At 44.9% G+C, this 23823-nt stretch overlaps 1 protein-coding gene across 2 annotated transcripts in view; it reads right to left on the bottom strand.

Annotated features, from left to right (window-relative positions):
* GATA6 (GATA binding protein 6) overlaps window positions 1-23823 on the bottom strand; it is a 122512-nt gene that overhangs the window by 31738 nt on the left and 66951 nt on the right. The window contains exon 7 of one of the 2 annotated variants that reach the window (XM_053902499.1): window positions 14643-14678. The exons of the other annotated variant lie outside the window; for it this stretch is intronic. Coding sequence (XP_053758474.1) covers window positions 14658-14678 — 21 coding nt within the window. The 3' untranslated portion in view covers window positions 14643-14657. Of the gene's footprint in view, window positions 1-14642; window positions 14679-23823 lie in introns of those variants that run through there. 2 annotated transcript variants of the gene reach the window in all.

The following is a 23823-nucleotide window of genomic DNA, read 5'->3' as shown; positions in this document are numbered from 1 at the left end:
AGCAAGTGAAGCCTGTGGAATTTTGGACGGTGCTCAGTGCTCCCGAGGAGATGAAACAGAGAAGTGGGAGAGAACCTTCACCAGCAACCGTACCCTGCTGGAACCCTCAGCTTGGACATCCCAGAGTCTAGAATTGTAAAAAAAAAAAAAAAAATTCTATTGCTTAAGGCACCTAGTTTGTGGCATTTTGTTATGACAGCCCAAGCAGACTGGAGTTGGACATCAAGGAGGGGGATACTACTCTAACGAATACCTAAAAATGCAGAAGCAGCTTTGGAACTGGGTAATGGGTAGAGGTTAGAGTTTGATGGTGCTTGCCAGAGAAAGCCTAAATTGCCACCAAAGGACTGTTGTTGGAAATGTGGATGTTAAAGGCAGTTCTGGTGAGGTCGCAGAAAGAACAGAGGGGAGCTGTAGAGAGAGTCTCCATCTTCTTAGAGAATACAGGAACAGAATGTTGGTAGAAATGACATCACAAGCCTTTCTGGTGAGGTCTCAGGCAGAAGTGAAGCACAGGTCATTGGAAAATAGATCTTTGCCATATGGTGAGAAAGAGCCAGGCTGAATTGTGATTTAGCATTCTATAGAACATAGAACTTGCCAACAATGAAGTTGGGTATTTAGCTGAGGATATTTCTAAGCAAAGTGCTGAAGGTATGGTGTGGTTTTCTCTTACCACTGAAAGAAAATGAGAACAGAGAAATAAATTGAAGGAATTTTTTTTTTAAGCAAAAAAGAACCAGAACTTGAAGATTTGGAAAATTCTCTGCCTATCCGTACTGCAAAAAAAAAAAAAAAAAAAAAAATGAGAAGAAAGTGTTCTGAAGAGAACACAAGGGTGTGGTTGAAACATCATTTGATAAGGAGATCAATATGGGTGTGAACCATGAATTTAATCAGCCACCTTGGAAGAAGCCAGAAAGAGATGGGATTATACCAGCAGAAATACTGCCAGGACAAGGGAAAGAAATGAAAGATAAATGAAGGAAGACTGTCAGACTTCTTGGATTCCACAGAACTGGACAAAACTGCTGTTTGGCTGCAAATGCTCACTATTCTTAAAGAAAAGGGAACAAGGACCCCAAAGGTGATTCAGAGATCATTAGGGCCACCTCCATCTCAGTTTCAAAGGGTGGGGCCACCAACGTGGTTTCAACAGGCTGAGCAGCCACCAGCCAGAGCCGTGGGGATAGGACCCCCACCCAGCAGTGCGACACAAGCAGGGACCCCTCTCTAGGGCCACAGGATGGCCTGGAAGGCACAGTGATGAGCCAAAGAGGAGGATTTTTGTGTCTCAAAATCTAATGGAATTTGCCTTGCTGGGTTTTGGTCTTACTTGGGATCTGTCACCTCTTTCTTTCAGATCCCTCCCTTTTGGAAAGGGAATACCTATCCTGTGCTGCCCCACCACTGTATTTTGGAAGCACTTAACTTGTCTGGTTTTGCAGGTGCACAGCTGGAGAGGAATTTGGCCTCAGGATGAATTGTATCTCCAGTCACACCCATACCTGATTGACATGATATTTAGCTGATAGAGACTTTGGGGTTTATAGGTGACGTAGGGATGAGTTAAAAATTAGGGGGTTGTTGGGATGGAAAGAATGTATTTTGCATATAATAAGGGCATGAATTTGGGGGGGGGGGGCAGGGGTGGAATGCCATGGCCTGAACTGTGTTCTCCTCAAATTCATGTTGAAGCCCTAACCCTCAGCGTAGCCAAATGTGGAGATGGGCCTTTAGGTGGTAATTGAGGTTAAAGGAGTTCATAAGGGTGAGGTCTTCATCTGATAGGATTAGTGTCCTTATAAGAAGAAATACCAGAGTGCTCTCTCCTTCTGTTTCGTCCTCCCCTTCCCCACTTCTTCCCCTCCTTCTCCCCATGCTCAAAGGAAAGGCCATGTAAGGCCAAAGCTACCATCTGCAAGCCAAGAAGGAAAGCGTCACCAAAAACCAAACCCTGCTGGGAACTTGATCTTCCCTTTCAGCCTCTGGAATAAAGAAACTTAATTTCTGTTGTTGAATCCATGCTTTGCTATTTTGTTATGGCAGCCCAAGCCGATTAAGACAGGCCTGCGCACAGGAGCATACCTACTAAGTTTGTGGAAAAGCAACGTGATCAGTGGGACTCAGAGTGAGAGAGAGGGAAAGTGGTAGAAATGAGGTCAGAGAGGAAACAGGGGTCAGACCATGTGGGGCTTGGAGGGCTCATTTGTCATTCATGAATCTGTAGGGAGTTGTTATAATCCATACGTGATGCTGGGGATATAACAGTGAACAAAATCCTCAGGTAGTAACAAATAATCCCATAAATAAATGTGAATAACATACCAATAAATAAGCTATTTAAAGAAAAATTAGAAGGCCCCTGAAGGTTTATAATAAGGTCACCCAAGCTGGGGGAATCATGGGCATTGGAGATGTCTCCTTGAGGACAAGACATCCCTGCTGAGATCTGGGGATTACTAGGATTTAATCAGGGAGGCAGGGATGTAAAGGGGGGAGGAGGATTTCAGGCAGAGGGGAAAGCTTGTGTAAAGGCCTGAAGTATGTGGGACACCAGTGTTTCCAGGAGCTGAAAGGGAGCCAACATGACTACAGAGAGGAGATTCGTGATCCAGGGGCGAGTGGCATAAATAAATCTGGAAGAAAGGCTGAACAAGATCTAACAGGGCCTTGTAAATTATGCTGAAAGATTTTAAACTTGAGAGCAAGGGGATACCAGGAGGATTTTCAGTTAAAGAGGGACATCATTTTTCCATGTACATTTTCAATGGCAAATGGATTGTGGGAGCAAACATGAAGAAGAGAGCCCTGTTGGGAAGCTCCTGCAGAAGGTCCAGATGAGAGATCCCAGCAGGTGGGTCTGGGGCACTGGTTATTATGTATTACCTGAAGCCACCCACAAGTGCTGTCATTCAATTCCTAAGCCCAAGCCTGAAGCAGTGAAATGGATCATAAATGCAAAGGAGTGAGCAGGGCTGAAGCAACAGGCCCCTGGTCTAAGAGAGAGCCGCAAAGGACATTCAGTGCAGCCAAAGACAATGAGGGGAAGAAGGTCACCTCCAACAGTGAAAGGTACAGAGGAAGGACAAGAAAAAACCTAGTGCCTACTACTGCCTGGGCTGACGCTTTGAGCAACCGACAGGCCCAGGCAGACAAAAGGACACAGTTACCACTGGTAACTGAGCCAAGCTGCCTGCCAGCTCTGTAACCAGATCTGTGATAGCTCCAAATCCCTGCAGGACCAAAGTTCTGAAAACCCCTTTGGAACCTGGCTCTGACCTGGGGACCCCAGAGAACTGGTGGAGGAAATCTCAAAAACAGTGTGTGTTGTGGGGGCAAGGGGGAAGCAGTGGGGACAAGCCAGAGTAAGAAAGGCTAATTCAATGAAAGAAAGCCGATGAAATCAGCAATCAGAATAAAACTCACGCCAAACTAAATTTACTTTATAGAACACAAACTATATCATTTAGAGGGCTCAAACAATGGAATAACTTTCATTTTAAAAGTATAAGAATAATTTTAAAAACAAAAATAGACAAACAAGTATAAGAAATTATGAGACAGAAATAGTAAGAAATGAAACATGAACTAATGGATGTCAATAATCAAAAATCTTGGAAATAAAAAGACGGTCATTAGCATAACAACAAATAACTGGGATAAACTCTAGACTGAACCAGAGAATGAGTGACAAGGAACTAGTCCTGATGAAGGTCAGGCCTGTTCTCTCTAAAACTGTCAAAGGCAGGGGCCTTAAAGAAAGAGAAGGACTGAGGAATTGTTCTAGACTGGAGAAGACGGAAGAAACATGGGACCTAAACGCATCAGGTTTCTGGATGAGATCCTAGACTAGAAACCAAAAGCAGACGTTAATGGGACATACGGCAAAATCTGAACGGCATCTATTGGCAATACAGCAATGATTTATCAATGTTGAGTTGGAAGTTATTTAATGATTATATGGTGAAGTGCTGGGGAATCGCACCCCAGAATATTTGGGATTTAAGGGGCATTATGTGTGCAGTTCATTCTCAGATGGTTCGGAGAGACACTAATGGTAACCATTAGGAAGAGTCAGGGGTGTGGGGTGAAGGAAATGGGTGATGGTGGTAAAAAGGTACAAACACTCAGTTATAAAATAAGTAAGTCCTGGGGATATAATGTCCAGCACTGTGACTATAGTTAACAATACTGTATTGTATACTTGAAAGTTGATAAGAAAGTAAATCTTAAAAATTCTCATCATGGGGCACCTGGGTGGCTCAGTTGATTAAGCGTCTGACTTCGGCTCTGGTCATGATCTTACCATTCGTGAGTTCAAGCCCTGGGTCAGGCTTTGTGCTGACAGAAAGAAGCCTGCTTCAGATTCTCTGTCTCCCTCTTTCTCTGCCCCTCCCCCCTCTCAAAATAAATATTTTTTTAAAACTCTCGTCACAAGAAAAATCATGTAACTATGCAAGGTGATGGATGGTAACTTATTGTGGTAATCATTTTACAATTATATTCACATATGAAAGCATTCGGGTGTGCACCTTAAACTAATACAATGTTATATGTCAATTATATCTCAACAAAACTGGGAAAACTCATCAGGGAGAGAGGGAAATGGTGATAGAGCACACACAGTGAAATATTAATAGTTGGGGAAATTGGGCAGGGAGATTTGGAAGTTCTTTGCACTGTTCTTGCAATTTCTCTGGAATTTTTAAATTACTTCAAACTCTCTATATTATAAATAGAAGTCTTAACTATATTTGCTACTATGACCCAGCATAGCCTTAAGCATGAATAGCAGATTCTTCATACCAACAATTCTTAATGAAACAAGAAAACATGTGTCTTACTACCTAAAAACTATTTCTAAAACCCAGAAATAGGACGTCACCACTCTTCCTCTTGAAAGCAAGAAAGAAGGAAAGAAGGAAAGAAAGGTAGGAAGGACGGAAGGACGGAAGGATGGAAGGAAGGAAGGAAGAAAGGAAGGAAGGCCCAATTAGGCTTTATCTCAGGAAAAGAAATGAGATTGCTGTCTATGCTTATCAATAGTGAATTGATTTTTTTCTGTTTATCCTTCAGAAGGCAAGACCTCTTTAAAGAGTCAGGAAGGTTATGGGGTGCCTGGGTGGCTCAGTCCGTTGAGCGTCCTGCTTTGGCCCAGGTAATGATTTCACAGCTCATGAGTTCGAGCCTGCGTCTGGCTCTGTGCTGACAGCTCAGAGCCTGGAGCCTGCTTCGGATTATGTGTCTCCCTTTCTCTCTGCCCCTCTCCTGCTCACACTCTGTCTGTCTGTCTGTCTCTCTCTCTCTCTCTCTCAAAAATAAACACTGAAAAAAAAAAGAGGAAGGTTTGACTATCAACTGACTAAAGTTGAGGGGAAACTGCCTTATTGTCCTCAGTTATTCACTTCTCCCCATATTCATGACTTTAATCACTTCTTGTGGCTTTTTGGGTTTCTTTCTTTCTTTCTTTCTTTCTTTCTTTCTTTCCTCTTGTTGTTTTTTTAAAATATATAGTGTTAGTTGTTTTAAATTAGCAATAATAATAAAAGTGAACTTTTATTAAATGCTTACTATATAAATGAAGTCTTCATGTGACTAACTTTTCTTACAGGAATGTAGGGAAAATTAAAGGCAGAGAATTTACATCACAAAAGCAGGATACTGTTTAAAGTATTCAATATCCTACATGTGGTTTATATAGTGAGGTCCGTCCAACTTTGTTGTTGTTTTTCCTTCTGTGATAACAGAGAAATGGCAGACAGCACGTCTTAAGAGTGACATGGGTAAACGCGAGCGCTTCCTGAGGAAGTGAAGAGATGGTGAAGAGTCTGGGAAACAAGGCCTAAGAGCATGAGTTCAAGGAAGTGAAGGTGTTTATACTAGAAAGAGAAGTCTTCAAGGAAACACAAGAACTGCTTCCACATCCCAACAAGACTGGGCTTGGAAAAGGGATTACAGTATTCTGAGTAGTTCAAAAGGACAAACTTTAACCAGTAAATGAAATTCATAGGATGGAAGATTTGGGACTAAAAAACAAATGGAAAACGCACCAATGATTCAAGCTATCTGACACAGGGTGGCTGCTGCCCTACAAGTATCAGAGCTTTAGAAAAGTGATTTTTTAATTAAGGAAAAAATTATACCAGATGATATCAAATGCCATTCCAAGTCTAAACTGCTATTATGATGCCTCCAAAATTATAATAGCTTTGATTCACTACACTACTGAATACTGAAAATTTTACTTTATTTTCTTAATTTGTTTTTGAGAGAGAGAGAGAGAGAAATAGATGGAGAGAGAGAAACAGTGTGAACACCAGTGGGGAAGGGGCAGAGAGAGGGAGAGAGAGAATCCTGGGCTCCATCCCACGACCCTGGGATCATGACCTGAGCTGAATTCAAGAGTCGGACGCTTAACCGACGGAGCCACCCAGGTGTCCCTGAAAAATTTACTTTACATATAAATCTCAGAAACATACCTGTGATGAGGTCAGTCCACATGTATGTGATAGTTATGAACTCCCAAATACACAATGGACTGAGTGAGGATGAGAGGCTCTTACTGAATTAATGATTCATCATTTGGCAAAGAATGGGCCTTTTTAAAGAAATAGAATGATATTTAAAGTCTATAAAATAAGTGTGTATTCAGCCACATAATATTGATTTCTTGTACATCTGTATTAAACATATCCATGTTTAAATGGATGTTTAAACATATATATGTTTAAAATCACTATCCATTCCTAAGCCTTAGCTCTATTCTCTACTGGGGACCTAAGAGCTCTCATAAAAGAGATACTTTAGGGGCGCCTGGGTGGCTCAGTTGGTTGAGCATCTGACTTTGGCCCAGGTCATGATCTCATGGCTCATGAGTTTGAGCCCCACATCAGGCTCTGCACTGACAGCTCAGCCTGGAGCCTGCTTCGGAGTCTGTGCCTCCCTCTCTCTCTACCCCTCCCCCACTCACACTCTGTCTCTGTCTCTCAAAAATGAATAAATGTTAAAAAAAAAAAAAAGAGGTACTTTATAAGACGGGTGCACGGCTCGGGCAAGAAGAGCCCCCATTCTCAGCCTCAGGAAAAGCTGAGCAGGACCGAATCCATCCATGGGGTAATAATTATTCTTCAGAGCCAAAGCCTAGGTTCCCCCCAACACACACCCATGTTCTCTAGGGAGGTAGACATGATCTACACAGAGTAAGGGAGAAAAATTCCAGAGACACAGATATGCCAAGAAAGGTCTTTTTTTTTCCCCCTTTATGAGTCAGCAGCAGTTTGAACACATGCTTTACTTTAACTCATTAGAATGCACCTCGGGACGAGGCGGGTGGTGCTGCCGGGAAGGGGCAGTGTGGGGTCCCCCCAGTGGTGCTGGCATGGTTCTGTACCTTGATTTAGGGGGTGGTCATCTGAATATACATGGTGATAATGCTGAACAGAACTACACACACACACACACACACACACACACACAGGCATGTTAAAATGGGTGAAATCTGAATATAATCTATAGCCTGGTTCACAGTTCTGTACAAGGTCAGTTTCCTAGTTTTGATAATGTACTAAAGTTACACAAGTTGATACCTTTGGGGAAGCTGGGGGAAGGCCAAAGAGGGCTCGGTAGTATTTATACAGCCACTTATGAGTCCATAATTATTTAAAAATAAAAAGAACAAAACAAAGGAAGTAGGAAGAGGAGGAGAAGGAAGAAGAAGATAGTGGTGCTTTAGTCACTTGCTTCAAAGCTGGGGAAGAAGAGGGAAATATGAAAGGGAAAGGAAAGAAACCCCCATAAGAACCGGATTGCCTATTTCCTGGATCCCTTAGTTGCAAAGAGTCCTTAACTGGACGTGTTTCCCTAGCCTTGTCTCCTTTAACTCCATGTTCCTCTTGGCCACCAGGTATACTTTTTAAAAAATCTGGCCAAGTCTCTGTCAAGCTTGCCCATAGTTCACAGGGCAGCTTGTCTGTACTGCTCTCCTCCACCCCGCGGACCTGGCCATCCAGGGATGCCTGAACACACTCTACCACACTCTACCTTTTTTTTTTTTTTAATGTTTATTTGTTTTTGAGAGAGAGACAGAGACAGAGAGAGACACAGAGAGGCAGAGCATCAGTGGGTTAAGGGCAGAGAGGGAGGGAGACACAGAATTCAAAGCAGGCTCCAGGTCCCGAGCTGTCAGCACAGAGCCCAATGCCGGGCTCAAACTCATGAGCTGTGAGATCACGACCTGAGTCGAAGTTGGATGCTTAAGTGACTGAGCCACCCAGGCACCCCACACTGTGCCTTTTAACACCTCCTCTCACTGGGAGCCACTGCCTGGTACACCCTTCCCTTCCTCCTTAACCCGACTCTTCCTCCTCTTTAAAGTCAGCAGCTCAGTACCCGGGATTATGAGATGCCTAGTGGTTGGGCTAAGTCTCCCTTCCTTGGTGCTCTGCTTGCTTCTGTCTCCGGATATTCACTGCTGTCTGGGCACCGTCCACTCAGAGCAGCAGCCCAAACAGTTGGAATGCAGGCGGGTCACAAGCATCAGGTTTGCCTGAACCAAACACTCGAAGGGTATTTCAGTACCCCTTCTTTGTAGCCCTCAATTCTCCATGTTGTTTTGCAATGCAATATCCGTGTCTGGTCTGCTCCCTGGGCCGAGAGCTTCTCTGGACCCGTAGTGCCTGGCAGAGTGCCCTCCACAAGGTTGGTACACAACAAATCTATGTTGAGCTTACCTCACCAAGAAGACAGACAACCAGGCCAACGTGTTGCTTAGAAGCAACTACTTCCTATCCAAAACTAGGACGCAGGGCAAGCAGCCTTTTCCCAAAATGTAAAAAGGCAGTCAGAGAAATCACTGCGCCCAGAGTCAGTGGAGACCAAAGGAAGTGTAGGATAGAGACTGGGGTTGAGTCAGAGGGAGGCTGTGGAGGCTGAAATGGCACAGCTGATGGTGTGGCTCCTGGCCAGGATGGGCAAGATGGTCAGCGCAGGACAGCGACCAGCCACGCAGCCAGGGAGAGGGCTCCTCAATCTGGGAACCTAACCAAAGCACGGTTTTCCTGAACACGAAGAGGGAAGTGTGTCCCATAACAGAGAATTTCATCAGATTCAGGAATGTGCGGATGAAGAGTCACAGCCGCAGAAAAGCAGGAGCAATTAAGGTAGAAAGCTACGTGCATTTCAAAAGCCACGGACGAGCCCGGCAGCTGGCTTGAGTCAAATACAGGACAGCAGTGGAAGAAGACCCACATCAGCAAGGATGCGTGGAGAAGCCCAGGAGGGGGTTACATGAAGGAGAACCAGGCCTAGAAGAGTTGGCCAGTCTCTTGCATTCCGCGGTGATGTCAATGTCACAAGCAACTCTTCCATAGTTTCCTCAGAGTCCCCCAGTTTTGTTTGGATGCTTCTCGATTTAGACTTCCAAGCTTCTGAGTGGCAGATTCTCATCTAAGTTCTATAAAAGGAGAAACGATATAAACCAGAGTGGAATCAGCCATCATCTCAGCCTGATTTCAATGCCTTTTTTATGGTCGCCCATGACTGAATCATCCGGGCCTCCAGGTTCATGGACACTGGCTTCCCAAGGGAGCTCTAACTTGTGAGATTCTAAAGATGCAGGCCTCAGCTGACCTTGCAAAGATTCAATGACCTGGCTGCGGTTTGCACTTGGTGAAGTCCTCAACTGAATGTGGTTCAGGCATTTGTTGCCGAGGGAAAAGGGGACAATTCAGACCCTCGATGCTTTAAAAAGGACCTGGAACTCATTTTTTCACAAGTGTAAAGTCTTTGGGGCCTCCAGGGCAAATCAGGCAGATAAAACCTGCTCCCCTTCACGGCCCCTTCTCCTTGAAGGCTGCCCTAGGCATTCACTGAGAGCTGAATATTTCATTTGTACAATTATATTCTGGAAAGGAAGGGTCCCAACCAGCACCTATGGGTCTCCTCCTCTCCTCTCCCTCTGTTTCCCCAGCTCTTTAGGATACTAACTCTGAGCAGGTGCATGCACACATTGTATGCAGTGAAAAGTGGGAATAGAGAAGAATGCTCACATTAATTGAGTACCTACTTTGTACTCTCTCTGCCCCTCCCCTGCTTGTGCTCTCTGTCTCTCAAAGAATGAATAAATGTTTAAACAATTTTTTAAAAAAGAACAAGGAATAATTTAATTTTTTTAATGTTTATTTTTGAGAGAGAGAGAGAGAGGGAAAGAGGAGGGGCAGCAAGAGAGGGAGACACAGAATCTGAAGCAGGCTCCAGACTCCTAACTGTCAGCAGAGAGCCTGATGCGGGGCTCAAACCCACTAATGGGAAGATCATGACCTTAACCGAAGCCGGATGCTTAACTGGCTGAGCCACCCAGGCACCCCTTTTTTATTTAAATAATTTTTTTAAGTTTATTTACTTATTTTGAGAGAGAGGGAGAAAGCACAAGTAGGGGAGGAGCAGAGAGAGAGAGGGAGAAAGAGAATCCCAAGCAGGCTCCGCACTGTCAGTGCAGAACATGATGGGGGCTCGAACTCATGAAGCATGAGATCATGACCTGAGCTGAAGTCGAATGCTTAACCAACTGAACCATCCAGGTGCCCCTAGAACAAGGAATAGTTTTTAAAAATAATAAAACAAGGAATAAAAGCAAGGAAGAAAGATAAATAACTCCCAAAAGATCTGTTTGAGTTCCATCATGGTCCATTATTTTCTAAATTCAGGGAAGCTCTGTGTACAAGTACCTCTGCCAGGTAGCATTGCCTTTGGCTTGGAATCAGAGGCAGCTGGGGTTTCTGCATCTCTCAAGAAGTTTCTGAATGACAACCTCACACCAAGGCAAAGAGGTGTTACCCTGAGATCTCTAGCTGTGGGAGTTGGGGAGAGCATTAGTACAGGTCTGCTTTTCAAATATATTTACATTCCAAGGTAATGGATGGGCAGTATCTGGAAATTAGTCATGGAAAATGTTTTTTTTTGGTAAATGCCAACCTCCTAACCAAAACAGCTCCTTTTCCCTATTATTCCTCAATAGCTAAAGAAGAAATGGGGTAGGGGCACCTGGGTGGCTCAGTCAGATAAGCACCCAACTTCAGCTCAGGTCAAGATCTCGAGGTTCTTGAGTTCGAGCCCCATGCCGGGCTCTATGCTGACAGCTCAGAGCTTGGAACTTCCTTCAGATTCTGCGTCTCCCTCTCTCTGTGCCCCTTCCCCGCTCACACTCTGTCTCTCTCAAAGGTAAACAAACATTTAAAAAAATTTTTTTTAAAAGAAGAAGAAAAGGGGCAGGTGGTGAGGTGAGGGCATGGAGAAGTATCCCAGATTATTTTCCACCCGGCTTTGTGCAGTAAGCGGCATAATAATAAGGGCAAGAGTGCTTCAATAAGAGGCACTGACGAAAAAGGAGTTCTTACAAGCAGGTCCATCTTTGGGCCTAGTTTGTGATTCTTAGGCTAAGATTAAAAATAATCCCTCATGGAGTGCCTGGGTGGCTCAGTCAGTTAAGAGTCCGACTCTTGCTTTCGGCTCAGGTCATGATCTGACGCTTTGTGATTTTGAGCCCCGTATTGGGGCTCCCTGCTCGGGAGGGAATCCCTGCTTGCGATTCTCTCTCTCTCCCTCTGCCTCTCCCTCTGCCCCTCCCCTACTCTCTCTCTCTCTCTCAAGATAAATAAATAAACTTTAAAAAAATCTATTAAAAAAAAAGATCCCCCTGATAGAGACTCAGGAGGACCCTTGTGTGAAAGCCCCGCTCCCAGACCATGCCTGACACCTAGTCAGTGAGGATTTGCTGAAGTTCAGAGGTCAGCCTCACACAGGAGGAAAGGACAGAGGACATGGAGAAGTGCCTCCTGGACAAGGGGCTTGAGGCGTACTTGAGATTGGTTGCCTCCTGAGAGTCCAGAGGGCCTCTGTGTGGGTCTCGTCAGAGGCTCACTATCTCAGAGAACATTAGACCTTAATGATTCCAGCGCCTTTATTTTATGAATAAGGACACTGAGGCCTGGAAAAGTGATGTGCTATGTCCAAAGGTTTAGAACAAGCTGGCAGCTGGCACTTGGGGAGGGGGGGGGGGGGAGCCTTTTCCCAAATTTAGATCATTGATTTGGGCTAACCAATTTTTCTGATCCTGAACATAGGGGCTGCTGCAGGCTACTGTCTTGTACCAGAGGACTACCAGTGGCCTGTCCTGTCTTCTGTCAAAAGTATCCCAAACAATCAGAAAGAGAGTTTGGAGAGAAACACTCAAATCTGACTTTTTTTTTTTTTTTTTTTTTTTGTAGCAAAATGAAAAGAAAAAATAAATAAGTAGCCCAGCATCTCAGTGACCAACAATTTCTAACACGACTGTGTAGAGTATTTGTAGAGAACCATTAACAGAACCATTTGGAAAGTTTGGTATTGTTTTCCTAAAGGCCCACGCTTTGCCCTGCCTGGAGCCAACTGTGAGCTTGAAAGGCTTTGTCCTGACACTTTCCACTTCCTGCTCATCCTCCTGTTACCAGGATGTGAATGGGGTGCGGAGGATGACAGAAACTTCCTGCGGCCGCAGAGCGAAGACTGGGCTATTCCAAGCTGGAGGAGGCTCTGTCCAGTGGAGACGGGGAGGAGGAAATCTTGTTTCCTCTTAAATCACCCAAGAGGTGGTACAGAGGGATGTGTAGGAAGTCAGTTAATTGTTGCTGAAGTCACAGTCTGTTTCTTAAACAGAGGATCACAACTTCAGTTACCTTAGAGCTGAGACGTGGAGGGAACTGAACAAAAGTTTTCTTCAGCCACTTGGAGAATAAGCTGCATTTTGGCCTAGGAAGGTCATGAGACACCCCCAGCTGTGAAGTCCAGAACCGCGCCCAGTGAATGCCTTGCCTTCCCATAACCAAAACCTAAGGGCACCCCACTTAGCTTTTTGCACTGCCAAAACCAAGCAGGAATGAAATTCTGGTTTTGAGAGCTGTTGTGCTATCATTCAAACAGGACCATTCACCATGCTAGGGAGGGGGCCTAGGGAAGGAAGGCATTTGGGAACCATTGTTAGCTGGAGAAAAAAAACACACACACTGTAAACATGCATAAATGGTCAGGGTAACTTAGTTGCCTGAGATCCTGTTGAGAACTTTTACTCATTACTCTTGTTATTGTTATTGTCGGAGACATTCCCTCCTACACATCCTTCCTTGCTCCTGGCAGGAGACATGTCTTGATCAAAAGCAAAGAATATTCACTCTCCCCTTCCAATTATGAAAGATGGGGTTGGTCGAAGGTGAGGGGGGAAAGTACACAATCAGGGCAGTTTTTCATCATTAGTAAGGAATGGGGATTTTTATAGGCATGAGCCAAGCCGAGTAACTTCATCCAAATAGTGATTTCTGAAAAGGAGATACAAGGCCCATGCTGTAGAAAGCTATGAAGAGCAATTTAGGATTATCCTTCAGCAAGGGAACATGGACAACATGCTTTCTATCAAACCCACAGAGACCGGATGCCATATACAACCAGGGACCGAATACTCTTGGGTAGGAATTTACATTAAAGTCAATATAAACCTGGCAACCAGAAACGGGACAGCATTTTTCCCCCTTTAAATCAGGGCTTCATCCACCCTTAACCTGCCATCATTGAATCCATGAGATCGAATGTGGACGTTCATCCCTCAAGGCTTGGGTCCAAATGCTACAACATCCTCAAGACCCTCCCTGGATTCCCCAGTCAAAATAAACGTCTTCCCTGGATGATCCCATAACACCTTCTCCCTCCTCTACAGAGAGCTTTGCCTGGTACAAAATAAGCACTAAATAAATGTTCCCTCGATGGATTACTAATCCCACAAATCACTGAATGAATGAAAGATGTCAGAATCGCGGACACGTCTTTCAAAGTGAGGGCACAGCTTTTGCACTATAAATGCGTTGGGAACATTTATCCACTTCTGGAAATATTTTCAAAAAATAAAGATTGTACTTTGAGATTTAAACTTAAAAATCACACTCAAAGCAAGGAAAGGAATACTTGTCACTTATTCTTTGAGTAGTGGTAGAAACTAAATATTTGCCACGGCGCTTCTGCCTCATCCCACCCTCTGTGGCGGGAGCCCGATGCCATTATCGGGACCATGCCGCACAAGTGTTCTCTCTTTTCATTGAAGAAGTGGCAAGGGTTTGGAGAACTGCCTTCCTTTCCTCTGACCCACCTCCTTTTCTGGTGCCAACTCCCATTCAGAGGAGACTTACAAAGAATTGTTTGTGCAGGGAGTGGCCCGGCCTTCCCTTTCGGTCCCTGCGCCACCCCCTCCTGTGAGCTTTACCACCTAATTCCCAGCAGCTGGCTTTGTTGCCGCAACAAATGGGAACTCTTTCTTAATGTGGCACAAAGGTGTCTGTAGGCAGCCAACCATGGCACACCGCTGGCCACAGCTGGCTAACTGTGGCTTCAGAGACTTGTTTGTGCTCCTGTGTGACTAATACTTACCTACCCGCTGGCTGGCATGAGACCTCTCTCCTACTCATCTGGCACTTGGAACACAATTGACTGGCTTCCCAGCCACTGCCAAACTCATTCATAGCCAAGGCAGAGGGACCAGGTTTGGGTGGAACTGAAGCACAGGGCCTCCAGGGGTCTCGAGGACTCGGGGACATCAGGCGTGTTCTTCTCTTGAAGGCTGATGCCCACTCAGCTGACTAGGATAACTTCTGGGTGGTCTGAGCACAAGGCAGGGAATAGATAAGAAGGCCTTTAACTTCTATAGTTGCACAAGTCTCTCTATTTGCAAAATAATACTATATCTTAAAAAAGGAAGCTAGGTTTAAATCAGTCAAGAACTTAGAGTGATAGGCAGCACCTGACAGGCTTCGGGGTTGACATAATTAGTAAATAAACAAATGAGCGACAGATTAGATTTATGAATGGACTGATAAGGAAACAGAAGCACAGGGGAGGCAAGCAGTTCTCTGCATTCTAGGAATTTACCCAGCAGACCCCCTCTATACATGTAAAATGACTAATGCACAGATTACATAAAATATCGTATGTCTGTGGTCTGGAATACAAGGTTAAGTGGCTGTTTAAAAAATGAAACATCTAGGGGTGCCTGGGTGGCTCAGTCGGTTGAGCTCCTGACTCTTGATTTCAGCTCAGGTTACGATCCCAGGGTCATGGGATCAAGCTCCACATCAGGCTCCACACTGACCGTGGAGCCTGCTTTTAAGATTCTCTCTCTCTCCCTCTGCCCATCTCCCCTGCTCCCACACTTTCTCTCTAAAATAAAATCAAACAAACAAACAAAAGAAAGAGTCTCTAAAAGGATATATGTGGGATTGGCGCCAATGGTTCCCTTTGGGGAGGCAAAATGCGTGGCTAAGGAACAGATAAATGGGAAATACACCTTTGCATGGTGTGTTATTTGCGTATTTTGTAATTTTGTGCCATAGGTACATGGTACCCAGTATTCTGGCCTAGGAGGATTAAAGCCTAAAAGAACTTGGAAAATCAAGTGGTTTATTTCCTTCAACACCCATATACGTGATTACCCTTCTGGAACATTCTGTCTTCTTGGGAGCCGGTGTTCTGAGGCACCCACAAATGCACACTCTCCCCTGCCAAAAAGACCAAAGCACAGCTCCTGTTGTCTCAGCAGTCAGCACCCAGTGACAGCCAGCCTGCAGGCCACACTCTGCACGAAATAAGGAGACAGCACTAAAGTCAAACTATCCCAATACTGGCTCTGAGCAAATTATTCTGATCATTATTTGTCAAGTACCTACTACGTGCAGGGGCGGGCAGTTCACACCCCCATTTGTCTCTTAAATGTGTCAGGATCACTTTTAAGAAATCAGATTAATACAACCTGATGCAATGTCTATTTTTAATCCTACCTCCTTCAAACCATGGGTAGCGGGTAGAGTCTATCATCTACCAAAATTCCCCTCCTCTGGGGCCGCCTGGCTCATTCGGTAGAGCACCCGACTTGGGCTCAGGTCATGATCTCACAGTTCATGAGTTCGAGCCCTGCTGCTGTCAGCGTAGAGCCTGCTTTGCTTTGGGCCCTCTGTCCCCTTCTCTGTATGCCCCTCCCCTGCTCACTCTCTCTCTCTCAAAAATAAAAATTAAAACATTAAAAAAAAATTCCCCTCCTCTGGACAAAGTCACAATTTTATGTATAAGTCCATGACTGATCTAGCTATGTAGCTCCTAAAATAATTGCTCTAAAATATTCCTAAAATTGGCCCACATTTCAGGAGTCCCAGAGGAAGGACCCTTCTGTTCCTGCTGTGCCCACCCCAAACCAAGCTCTGAGGGGTGGGTTGCTGCTCAGCCTCTTCCCTGGACTCCTTGCCCCTCCCAGCAATTCTCTCTTCTTCCCTCTGTGCGCCAGTGACGAACAGAAAGATTCATGATTCACTCCAAACCCTTTACGTTTCTGCCTGTATCAGTCCCACTGGCAAGACGTTTGCCCCTCTCTACCAGGGTGGGGCCTGCTGTCAGGGCTGGCCTAAAAGCCCTGGAAGCTTTCTTTTCCTAGCCAGCCACCAGTCCTAGACAGCTCTCCTATCCCATACTACCAGTCCTTCCATGATATCGACTACTGCTTTGGCAATTCATTGTGCGCTATCCTGGGCCAGATGACTCTTCCCTTGTTGTGAATCCCAGGACTCGTGTTTGCTGGTAACAATTACGTAGGCCCTACCAAGGGGAAAATGAAGTGGGCTGGCAGGACAGAAGTCATGTTTTGGCGGTACAGCCTGGCGGAGAGGTGGGAACCTGGTCGGAAGCCCCAGGGACTTTTCACTGCCTTCTGTGATGAGGAAGAACCGTGGAGAGGAGAGGAAGGGGTGAGAGGCAGGGCAGCTTTGACTCCACAGATCATCCCCCGCCTTGTCAGCCCTCCACAACCTGAGAAAGGAGTGGGTCTCGTGGTAGACGTGTTGTGCTCCACCCATGACCCACCCCTTCCCATCCCCACTTAAGTGGCTTTCAATCCCACAGCAGCGCCCCCAGGCTCTTCCTTGGACAACCACCCTCAGTCTACTGGAACCACATTACCCAAATAGCAGAGAGCCAGAGGGCCTGGAACTTCTTCCCCCAGGGCAGCCCTGCCTGGGGACTGACAGGTGCTGGGGTAATTCTGAGGCTTAGATTACATTCAGGATTCTTCTGCCGAGTCAGGCCAACCTATCCCCTGAGGGACTTCTGAAACCACACCCTTGCCTGGGGGACCTCTGTCTCCCCATCCTGCTTCTCCTGCTCCCTTACCTGTCTCTCCAGGGTACATGCCCTTGATAAATCATGTGCTGGAGGTTTTCTCTAAGGTCTGCTTCTGGGGAGCTTGACCTAAGACAGGCAAGGTGGGGGCTTGGGGGAACGCCCTTTGGCACACAGAGAAAGGAAGCAACGTGGTTTTGTGTTTTGTTTTTTGGTTTTTTTTTTAATTTCCTAAAATATCCAAGTTCTTTTGTGCTTTGGGAGCAGTGGCAACACAAGGAGACACAGGCTAACAGGATGGTGCTTTGACTTCTCTTGTACTTCCGTCTCATTAACTAAACGATTGTGAGCAACCAAGGTCAAGGGACAGGTATTAGACCTTCCTCATAATCATGACCTCCACTGGACTCTCCCTATGCCAAGCACTGCGCTAGGTGGAAGCCCATTCTCTCTCTTTTATAATTCCTCAGTACAACCCCACATAATAAGACCCCCATTTAATAGATTTGAAACCTGAGACAGAGAAATGAAGTCATTGTCCTGAGGTGCCACAGCAGAGATCAGGCCTGCCTTCTGTTACGTGCAAGGTTTTGTGGGGGGTTTGGGGTTTTGTTTATTTGTTTAATGTTTATTTTTGGGAGAGAGACAGAGCACGAGCAGGGGAAGGGCAGAGAGAGAGGGGGAGACACAGAATCCGAAGCAGGCTCCAGTCTCTGAGCTGTCAGCACACAGCCCAACAGAGGGCTCAAACCCACAAACCAGGAGATCATGACTTGAGCCAAAGTCGGACACTTAACCGACTGAGCCACCCAGGCGCCCCTTGTTTGTTTTTAATTAAGTAGGCTCCACACCTAACGTGGGACTTGAACTCATGACCCTGAGATCAAGAATCGCATGCTCTCCTGACTGAGCCAGCCAGGTGCCCGTTATGTGCATGTTTAACCATGAGTCTAGACTCTGTCCATCATGTGCCATTCTGGGACCTTCACATCATCCTTGCACAAAACTCTACTGATTGCTCTGCATGGGAGAGCCCTCAAAATAACCAGAAACAGCCCTCAAAACAAGACTACAAAATGAAATAACTGATTTTACTAAAATCTAAAGTAATCTAGTTGGGGAATAAATGTTAAAAAAGTTTAAGTCATGGACTTCCATCATTGCTCCTGTAGCCTCTTGAAAAGGCACAGGTAGGAAATAGGTCTGAGGTCTCCAGGGCTGATCTGATTTAAACTTTGTAATTTTACAATTCCCACATTTCCCCTAGTTCTACATAAGGTTTTTGTTTTTGTTGTTGGTGTTGTTATTGTTGTTTTGAGAGAGGGCTCAAGTGAGCGAGAGGCAGAGAGAGAGAATCCCACAAGGGACAGAGAGAGAGAGAGAGAGAGAGAGAGAGAGAGAGAGAGAGAGAGAAGCAGGGCTCGTGCTCACCCGACATGGAGCTTGAGCTCACCGAATGTGGGACTCGAACTCATGAACTGTGAAATCATGACCTAAGCTGCAGTCAGATGCTTAGTGACTGAGCCAGCCAGGCACCCCAGTTCTATGTGAGTTTTACCTTCTTCCCCTCTGCCCTCTCAATAGGCCAGGTAAGAATTTTTATAGAAATGTTCTCCGTACACTTATAAAAAGTAAGAAAGAGGATGGAACGCTGAGCTTTTCTGGCTATCAGGAAATGGTATCTACTTTATAAAACCAAGTTCAAAACATATGGTTGGTCATATTAGGAAATAGGAAATAGGACTGCACAGTACCAAACGGTACCTCATGTGAAATTCTTCTTAAAATAGACTAAACTTCATCCCTTTGTTTGCTTTGTTAACAGGAGAGTAGCTCCATGCACTAACTTATTAGATGGCTATAAATACAGCTTAAACACAGCACAGCATCATTATCAAAAATACTGAGCACTGTTCGTCTACAAGAAAAAAAGAAAAGAAGGCTCCATTTCATTTATCAAGCTTGCCTCCCCTCTTACGTATCTTTGTTTAGGGGCTCAAATTGTAGGTATATCAAATAGGACTGAAGTCCTTCTCTTCCATGTGCAGAAGCAGCAGCACACGCAGGCAGGGGGGCAGAGGGGGTGGGCAGGTCTGGGGGGTTAGGAGGCAGCAGTATGCCCAGGGAACAGTAGCAACAAGGGACACTGCAGAGATGGTGGCGTGCCTGGTGGCCAAGCTGGAGGCAGGAAGGGAAAAATGGCAGACCACAGAGGCAGCTGCCCGAAGAGGCAGTGGAAACAATAAAGAGATTAATGATACCCAAGAGGGTTGAACAAGTAAGTATATGGGAGCCCATGGGAGTCTATTTCTCATCATCAGAGAAGGAATCTACAAACATTGAAAAGGAGAAAACCATAAAGAAAACTGAGGTTGGACTAGATTTAGATGTATCAGCGAGCACTCATTTTATAAAACATGTACAGAAATAGATACGGACATATGTGTGCATGTCTGCATATGGACCAGGTCCTGGGTTTCTGAGCACCATCCTCCACCGAAAGGAACCAGAGAGCTTCCTGGAGAAATGGCTGTTTCCTAGACTGGGGCAGTGAACTGGGAATATGTTGCTCCAGAAAATAAGGAAAAGCTAAAAAAGTGAATGATGGAGTCATGACAGGAGCCAGTTTGAAGATGTTCCTTCTGGTCAAATGTCACTTTGAGCATCAAAAGTAACTAATGATGATAACAATAGTCTCTTAAATGATGGGAATCCATGCATCTCTTCACATATGTATATATAGCAGATAAATGCTTACGGTAGAATGTCAGTGGTAGGCAGAAGGAATGATAAACCCAAAAAACCATGATTTGATAACTATCATAGTGGTGGTTGATTCAGAAGGGAGTCATCAGTGGGGACAGGCTGGTGAGAACAGGCTATTGTCATCCACAAAATCCTTATCAATGATGAAGGGAAAATGGGAATTTTTGGTGGAGAAACCAGGTGATGGAGAATAACATCTCCAGTGGTTAAATGGCTGGCAACTTCTCAACGCATAGCATCATTTCTAAAAGATTCCTGCCAAGAATGTGTGACCTTAGTGTGGGCATTAAGAGATATCAGACAGACCCATTTTATAAAATGAAAGTCTAATACTTTTCCACTCAAGATCCTGAAAGACAGGGAAAAACTAAACCATTCCAAATCAGAAGAAACTGAAGAGACTTGGCCACTAACTGCCACATATGACCTTGAGTTGTACCCTGGACAAGAAAGAAAGAGGGGACATGGTGGGGACAGTTGACAACGTGTAAATCGAGTCTGTGGAGGATGGAATGATATATGAAAGTGACCGGCATGGTTGTATGATGTTTATATAGGAGAGTGTCCTTGCTTTGGGGAAATACACACCGGAGTCATTAGGAATGATGGAGCAGCGTGTCAGCAATTTGCTCTCAAGTAGTTCAGAAAAAAGACCATACATTAATTATTTATATATGTATAATATGTACAACCAAACTATATGGACAGAGAGAGAAGGCAAGAGAAAGAGCCTGCAAATACAAAATACTAATAAATGGGTACTCTGGGTGAAAAGGATATGAGATGTCTTCGTAATGTTCTTGCAACTCCTACAATTTTAAAATTATTTTAAAACAAATTATTTAAAAAAAAAAAAAAAAGATCCAGGGCACCTGGATCCAGGGCACCATCAGCTACGTGTCCAACTCTTGATTTCTTGGCTCAGGTCATGATCTCATGGTTCTTGGGTTCCAGCCCCACGTCGGGCTCTGTGCTGACAGCTCGGAGCCTGGAGCCTGCTTGGGATTCTGTGTCTCCCTCTCTCTCTGCCCCTCCCCCACTCGTGGGCTCCTGTGCATGTGTGCTTTCTCAAAAATAGATAAACAAATAAACATTTAAAAAATTAAAATAAATGCATTGCAAAGTATCTACAGTGTATTTCCAACTGGCTCCCTCACATGCCAAACCTGATTTTATATATTAATATTGTGCAGTAGGACAAGCAGGAGCTTTGCTATCAGACAGACCTGGATGCAGACACTAGTTAGAGCTCTGTGTTTGTGGGCACATTATTGAATTTCTGAGCCTCAGTTTTCTCAGGTGTAAGATGGGGATAATCACACATGTCTCACAGGTTGTCAAGAAGATCAGGGAGATCATTTGCAGAGAACACATCATGTGGGAGCGGACTACACGGGGTCAGCGGTCAAAGCAAAGTTCTTATGAGGAGTTCACTATTATTTGGGGTTTACACTGCACATCAGTGACTTTGAATTTTCACCCCTGAGTTTGCCACTTAACACTTTGTGTTTAAATAAAACAAAGCAACCCAAAAACTTGCAAATAGGGATCAGGACCGTTGTATACAGAGATTCCGACGTCCAGTGAGACACCCACTGTTTAAACAAATTCATAACCTGCTGAATGTTATTTATTTACCTTGTGCTTGGCAGAAGGTGCACAGCAAAATTGCCTCCATCCACTTCTGAAAAAAGTATCCATCAGCCACAATCCCTCTATTATATCCTGAAATTTCTTATATTTCAAATAAAATGTCTTGCCTTGTGATAGGCTTTCAGTATTGACCAATATTGACTTGTGAGTTTTCTTGACTCGTGAGCGCCTCAGATCCCATCTTTGTAACCACAGAGATATAGCCAGTAGTGGGTCCAGGACATCTGGTCAGGAGAAGATGAAGTTAAAAGCGGAGATTTAGGGAACTTGTCTTGAAGGAGTGTTTTTATAGCAAACACACCTTTGAGACAAGTTTAAGAAAAACAGCAAAGTTCCTTTGGAATTTCATACAGAATTGAAAAAAGAACAATTGTCCAGATCAAAAGACACTGCCAGCCTACCTCTATCTCACCAGCTGAATTTTAGACGCTTCTAGACTCAGTTCTCAGTCAATGACGAGGCAGAGTCCAGTCAAGCGCCTTCACTGTGCTATTATGTGTTACCCTATCTTGAGAATCTTACATGCAAAAGCAGGAGACAAGACCGAGAGGTGTGAGAAATAAAGGCAAATATAACCCAAAGAAGGAATATAACTAATCACAGCTAAGCAGTCCAGGGAGGAGCAGGTCGCAGGCATGGCTTCGGGGACAGGGCCAGCTGTGGAAGATGTGTGGGGTGGGGGGCGGAGGGGGGGGGGGGAAGTCAGCAGACCCAGTGCTCTCTGTTGCTTGCAGCTATTTGAAAACAAAGGGAAAGGGAAAGGTTATTTCAGATCCTCTCACCAAGACAGATGGTTAAAGTATCCATGAAGAGCCCTCTCAATTTTTTTTTTCTAAATTGATGACCCCTCTCCAAGGAGTCTACATGGCTGAGCCGCCTGTATATTCCCAGGTTTAGCCTTCATTCTTTCCAGGGACTGCTGACAGCCTCAACCTGCATATCTATGAATTTTCTTCCTTCCAATAATGGAAGCAGGAAAAGCAGGCTTCTGGTGGTTTGGGCAAGTAGATTTGATGGCCAGGCCACCTCCAATGGCTCCTCTGCATGCATGTTTCTGGTCTGTGGCTGCAGGACCTGGTGCCCTGTGGGAGTCACGAGCCTTCAAGGTCCAGCCTCTCAGGAGCCACAGTAGGTCCTCGGAGGACCTCTGAGTCTGCAGACAGACTTCTTGAAAGAACAAAAAGGTCTGAGCTCAGAATATTCTCTCTTATCCACAGAGGCCATTGTCTAGATCTGAAACACTTAACTGATCATTCATCATGAGGTACAGGTTTTGTGGGCAGTACTCCCATACAAACCCTCAATGCCTTTAACTTGGATTGCAGATGTCAATGTGTGAGAACGCTGGTTCTGAACACCAGGAATGTGTTTCTCTCAGATTGGAGGCCGGGGAGGTGAAAAGAGAGAATTATGCAATGCAAGCTATCTCCCTCTTCTCTTTCTTCCTTGGATTTTTCTCTATCTTGAGTAAAGTTCGGTTTTCAGAAGATCAAACCTGGTTGTAAACACAGCCTTTGAAACCTTTGCATTGCTTTCCTGCAGAATTTATGATTTGTTTACATTTGAGGCGAGGAGCAGCAAGAAGGGTAATCCTGAAGCCTTTGGCAGACGACTCAAAAGAAAAAAGGGAATGCGGGACACATGAATAAAAATACTTCCTGGTTCCAGCCATGATTTGTGGGTGCAGAATTCTCCCAAAGAGGGAGGTCGTGCCCTAAGGAAGTTGACCCAACCGGCCCTTTGTAACCATTAAAATAAGCCCCTGAGGTCTTAAGAGCATTGTCAGGAAATCCACAGATTTCAGGATTTGGAAAATATACGAGAGAGAATTTAAGGCAGGTGCCTCAGTGGCAGTTTGGGGTGTTGCCAGCCCGAATGCCTTCTGGGAGCTAAAGAGCACTGGCCAGCAAGCATGGTGTGGTTCCTTCCTTGAGACGGAACTCAAGTGCTGTGGAGACCAAGCCCACAGTAGACCTTGGAACTGCCCCGGCCACACAGTGCACACCTGGAATGAGAATCTTCCAAATAGGAACCCAATTGTGAACTGTCCTTGTGGAGGGGACAAAAGTCAGAGGCCAAAGAGAATGGCTTAGTAGGAATCAAATCATCCAAGATGTTTTCAACATAAATCACCGAAGATTTAAGTTTCTCCCTCACAATTACAGAACTATTGGTCATCTCAGTAACAGAAGTCGTAATTAATATAAATGAATGGATAAAAGAGAG

Source organism: Panthera pardus, unplaced genomic scaffold, assembly GCF_024362965.1.
Source record: "Panthera pardus isolate Hobbes unplaced genomic scaffold, ASM2436296v1 HiC_scaffold_15, whole genome shotgun sequence".
In the NCBI taxonomy this organism is placed as follows: domain Eukaryota; kingdom Metazoa; phylum Chordata; class Mammalia; order Carnivora; family Felidae; genus Panthera; species Panthera pardus.
The sequence above is the reverse complement of the archived record's forward strand: the minus strand, read 5'-3'. Positions and strand labels throughout refer to the sequence as shown.